Source organism: Acanthisitta chloris, unplaced genomic scaffold, assembly GCF_000695815.1.
Source record: "Acanthisitta chloris isolate BGI_N310 unplaced genomic scaffold, ASM69581v1 scaffold24557, whole genome shotgun sequence".
Lineage (NCBI taxonomy): Eukaryota > Metazoa > Chordata > Aves > Passeriformes > Acanthisittidae > Acanthisitta > Acanthisitta chloris.
Genome location: NW_008684627.1, coordinates 11,791 through 16,327, shown reverse-complemented (window position 1 = coordinate 16,327; position 4,537 = coordinate 11,791). Strand labels below are relative to the sequence as shown.

Below are 4,537 nucleotides of genomic sequence, written 5' to 3'. Positions count from 1 at the left end.
AAGTTAATGCCTTGCTGTGACTAATAAGATGCCTTACAATGCTGTGGATGTAAACCAGTTTGTAATCTTGTTAGCAGTGTGATGAAGAGACCTTTTCCGCCTCGTGTGACTTAGGCTTTACATTGTGTTTATGGGGAGGATGAGAACTGAGGCTCCAGTTCTTTGGTTTGGGATGTTTTTAAGTGCATTTAACTCCAATGTATTACCAACCTCAACTCACTGAAGCTGTAAACCTGTCACTTCCTTTCATGGTTCTCTGCTATTCTGCACATCTCGTTTCTAGCACTTGCCCCACTGAGAGATTCCTGTGAGGTGAAGTCGTCAGAGGGGGTGAAAACTTTGCTGTCCTCTGGAGCCAGCCAAGGGGTTAGGAGACAGAGGAGTAAGTTGCTTTAAGATTTGCACGTACTGGTATGAGGTGTTTGAATGGTACAGCTGTCAGTGCTGATGTGCTCACTGATGTGCTCAGCTCTCAGGGGCTCACTGCCTGCGCTCCAGCCCAAGGGAACAGCAGCTGTAACAGCCTAACTGCATCTTCCAAAAATAGCTGTATATGTGACTTATGCCAATCAGGGGAACCGCTGGGTGTGAAATAAATGATTTAACTGCTTTGTTAGCTGTGGGTTTAGTGATATTTTCATGGGCTTTTTGAATCTAAAGCATCCCCTGGGTGAAAACTGATATGGATCTGGATGGTGGAGGGGAAGCTCTGCAGAATCTGGACTCTTACAGCTGGCTGTCATCTGGTAGTGTCTCTCTAAACTTTCAGGTGCCTAGATGATTAATATTGCACTGCCTGACTGCAGTAAGGAAGCAGCTGGAGTAGGTTGTGAATAGTTAATAACCAGGTGGCATTGCTGTCTCTTGTATAACAAGTCAGATAACCTTGCCTGGCTGGGTTAAATTTCCCTCCCTGTGTGCACATACACCCTCTGCCTCTAACAGTCTTTTCTCCATCCTTCTGCAGGTGAGGCAAGTCAGAGCATTGAGATGAGTGCACCCACCCCTGTAACTGGAAGGAGATTTGCATCCCTCGGATCAACAGTAAGTCTCTTGTGTGGTGTCTGTAGCACTGTTAATTCCCAGCTAAGCCTCTGACTGATTAAACCATGTAGGCTCTTCATACAATTACTGTTGGCTCATCTGAGTGAACCATGGAACACACTGTTGTGCTTCTGTTCCTTAGCATCTAAGCGGCGAAAATGAAATTGCATCATCTTTAGGAATCATGTGATGATTGCTTGGGACTACAGAGTGGCTTGTCATCTTTGGTGTTCCAGTGTTGGGGTCTCTTTTGCTCTTGCTCAGCATGTAATTATGGTGTGGCTGCTTCTTTTTAAGGAGATTGTGTTTCTGTTCCTGCTTTTGTGGGCTGCACAGGGCAGAGTAGAAACCTGGCAGTGAAAGAAATAAGAAGTGGGTGTACTGCATGCACAGGTTCTCAGTGCCGTGTGCAAGGACGTGGATTTGGGGATGCATAGCTTAACAAGTTGAGAAATTACAACCTTGACCTGCTAATTCAGTTTACTAATATTGATGATGTAGGATGAGCTTCTGCAAACCTGTGGTTAAGAGCTTTACTAATATTGATGATGTAGGATGAGATTCTGCAAACCCTGTGGTTAAGAGGTTAGAATTGTTTTTATTAAGTTCAGGGAGTGGTAATGTCTCCAGCTTTCTTCATCTCCTCCTGTCACAGTGGTTATGAGCTGTCCCTGCAGAGTAATGCTGATGAGAAAGTACAGTGGTAAACCTCATCCTAACCTGATACTTGTGTGCCCTGTGTGTGAGAGAGAGAGAGCAAGGTTTGCTTTTCATGTGTATTGTCTGTGTGAAGGGACCCACTCTCATGCTTACCTGTGCTGTTCAACTAGCGTGCAGCTAGAGATTGCATTAACTGTCTCTAACACACCTGTTCTCCAAAGCCAGGTAATGGGGCTGTGAAGACTAAAAAAGATCTTATGCTTATGAAGGAAAAGAAGAAACAGAAGGCACTGGAGAAGGAGGTATGAATACAGTACCTGAGTGCATTCCTGTCAAGTTTCCCACTTACCACCATGCAAAATACAAGCTGGTAGAATTGGCCTTTTGCATAACACAGCTTACAAGTAGTTTGCAAACAGCTCTGTGAGGAGCAGAGCTGATCCAGATGTTGAGAGATTTACAAAGTGATGGGTTTGCTGATGGAAAGGCATTAATTGTTGCTGATTTGGAACAGCTATGCTGTCTGTCTTGTTGAAAGGAGGACTAAGTCCACTACCTGTCATGGTTTAACCCCAGCCAGCAGCCAAGCCCCACGCAGCTGCTCACACACTCCCCTACCAACGGGATGGGGGAGAGAGAAGGGTAAAAGCTAGAAAAACTCATCTGTTGAGATAGACAGTTCAATAGGGCAGGCAAAAGCTGCACACACAAACAAAGCAGAACAAGGAATTAATTCACTACTTCCCACAGACAGGAGGTGTTCAGCATCTCCAGAAGAGCAGGGCCCATCACACGTAACGGGTCCTTGGGAAGACAAACACATCACTCCAAACATCCCCCCTTCCTCCTTCTTCCTTCCATCTTATATGCTGACATGATATCATATGGTATGGAATATCCCTTTGGTCATTTTGGGTCACCTGTCCCAGCTGTGTCTCCTCCCAAGCTCCCATGCACCCCCCAAATTCCTTTGCCAGTGTGGCAGTACAGAAAGCAGTAAAGGCCTTGTCTCTGTGTGAGTTCTGCTCAGCAACAACAAAAACATCTCTGCATTATCAACCTCATGCTCTGCACAAACCCTAAACATAGCCCCACACTGGCCACTGTGAAGAAAGTTAACTCCACTTCAGCCCAAACCAGCACACTACCCCAAAAGGTTTTGTTTTATTTAAGAACTGTTTGCTGAGATGTTTTCTTACTAATTGCCATCATTTTTTAGTTTGAGGCAGCTTAAACTGTATCAATACACTTCTGTGTGCTAAGTGATGCCTTGTGTCTCAAATGTCACATTGTGTCTTGTTGTCTGTCACAGCCAAAGAGGAGAGTTGGCTTCTGTTGCAAGTCAAAGCTAAGACTGCTGTAACTTTGACATGTTGTACTGGCTCAGCAACACAGAATAAGTCAGATGAAATGCTGGGACTGCAAATGTGTGGTGTGTGATTGTTACAGTTGTGGTGATTGTTACTTCCTTTCCCATCAATGACAGAGTTAAAGATTCATATTCTGAATGAAAGTCAATACAGTTTGAATACTTTTGCTTCTGGTTTTCTTGGAGAGGCGAAGCTAATGACATTATTTAAGAGGAATAATGATAGGAAATAAAGAAAATGCCTCTCTTGTTTTAGATTCGGGCGTTAGTGAGGGAGCGCGGAGAGCAGGATAAAAAACTGCAGGCTCTGGAAGAGGATCTGGCTAAGGTTGAAGCCAAGCTGAGTGCTGCAGTGCAGGAGAAAACATCTCTTTCAGCAAATATGGCATGCCTGAAAAAACAGCTTCTGGAAGTAACAAGAACCAGTGAACTACTCAAGTCAAAGGTATTCAGACCAATCAGTGCGTACTTGCTTTGCCTTTGCTGTTGCTGAGCTTCCTGTGCAAGAGGATTAGATGTTCCCTGTGCCCCTTCACTGGCACAGGGATAGAGCATGTCTGGTTTGGGATCGTGTGCACTGCTGTCTAAAGACAGGGCAGGAGGGAACACTTGGAAAGGATTGTGTGAAGAGCAATTCATACCAAGTTTTGCTTAGTGCTTTTATCTTCTCTTACAAGCTGTCTGAAGATGGTGTGCAGAAGAAGATGAGCAGCCTGTGCATGGAGTTAATGAAGCTCAGAAGCAAGAGAGATGCTAAGGAAAAGGTATGACTGTTGGCACTGCACAGGACAGTAATTCTGAACTGTTCAGGAGCAAACAGTGAACTGCAGATCACATTGTTTCTGTCCTCAATTTGGTAGTTTACTTTCTGTAGAGTGAAAATGGGGAAAGAAAGATCAGCCAAAAGTTGAACTTGATGATCTTGGAGGTGTTTTCCAAGCTAAATGATTCTATGATCAGTCAATGAATATTCTTGATTCCGGTGACCTGCAGAGCAAATCTGAGTTCAAGTAAGGAAGCACAGAAACACCTCTGTAATACCAGTCTGTTGATCACACTGAATCTCTTAGAAAATCAGTGATCCTAAGTATAATTTGAAGCTCTTACACATGTTGTGTTTTTCTGGTGGTGGCTGTTCTAACAGATGGCTGATATCTTTGCAGAGGGACACTTTGAATCACATTTAGCACAGCAGCAAGAGCAAGCACTGTCATTAAACTGTAATGACTAATTGATTTCAGTTTAACAATGGATTTAGTTTTTTTTATGAAATCTCATTTTAATGTTAATATGTCTTTTTTATTTTTTGGAAGACTGCACTTGCAAAGCAGGAAAACATGGAAATGAAGCTTCAGGAAGCACAAAGGAATCTAGAGCACTCAAAAGGAAAAATAACACAGTTACAAGAAAAACTGTAAGTAGAAGGAAGGGAATTGACTTAGGTGACATGTTATCTAGCTGTGC

At 43.5% G+C, this 4,537-nt stretch overlaps 1 protein-coding gene across 1 annotated transcript in view; it reads left to right on the top strand.

The window, feature by feature from the left end:
- Positions 1–283: 283 nt before the first annotated feature.
- The window catches only part of HMMR (hyaluronan-mediated motility receptor (RHAMM)), a gene marked incomplete at both ends in the record, with an annotated part of 11,217 nt that continues 6,963 nt past the window's right edge, over positions 284–4,537 (top strand). The window contains 6 exons of the mRNA XM_009079421.1: positions 284–382; positions 968–1,044; positions 1,926–2,006; positions 3,330–3,518; positions 3,751–3,837; positions 4,387–4,487. Coding sequence (XP_009077669.1) covers positions 284–382; positions 968–1,044; positions 1,926–2,006; positions 3,330–3,518; positions 3,751–3,837; positions 4,387–4,487 — 634 coding nt within the window. The remainder of the gene's footprint in view (positions 383–967; positions 1,045–1,925; positions 2,007–3,329; positions 3,519–3,750; positions 3,838–4,386; positions 4,488–4,537) is intronic.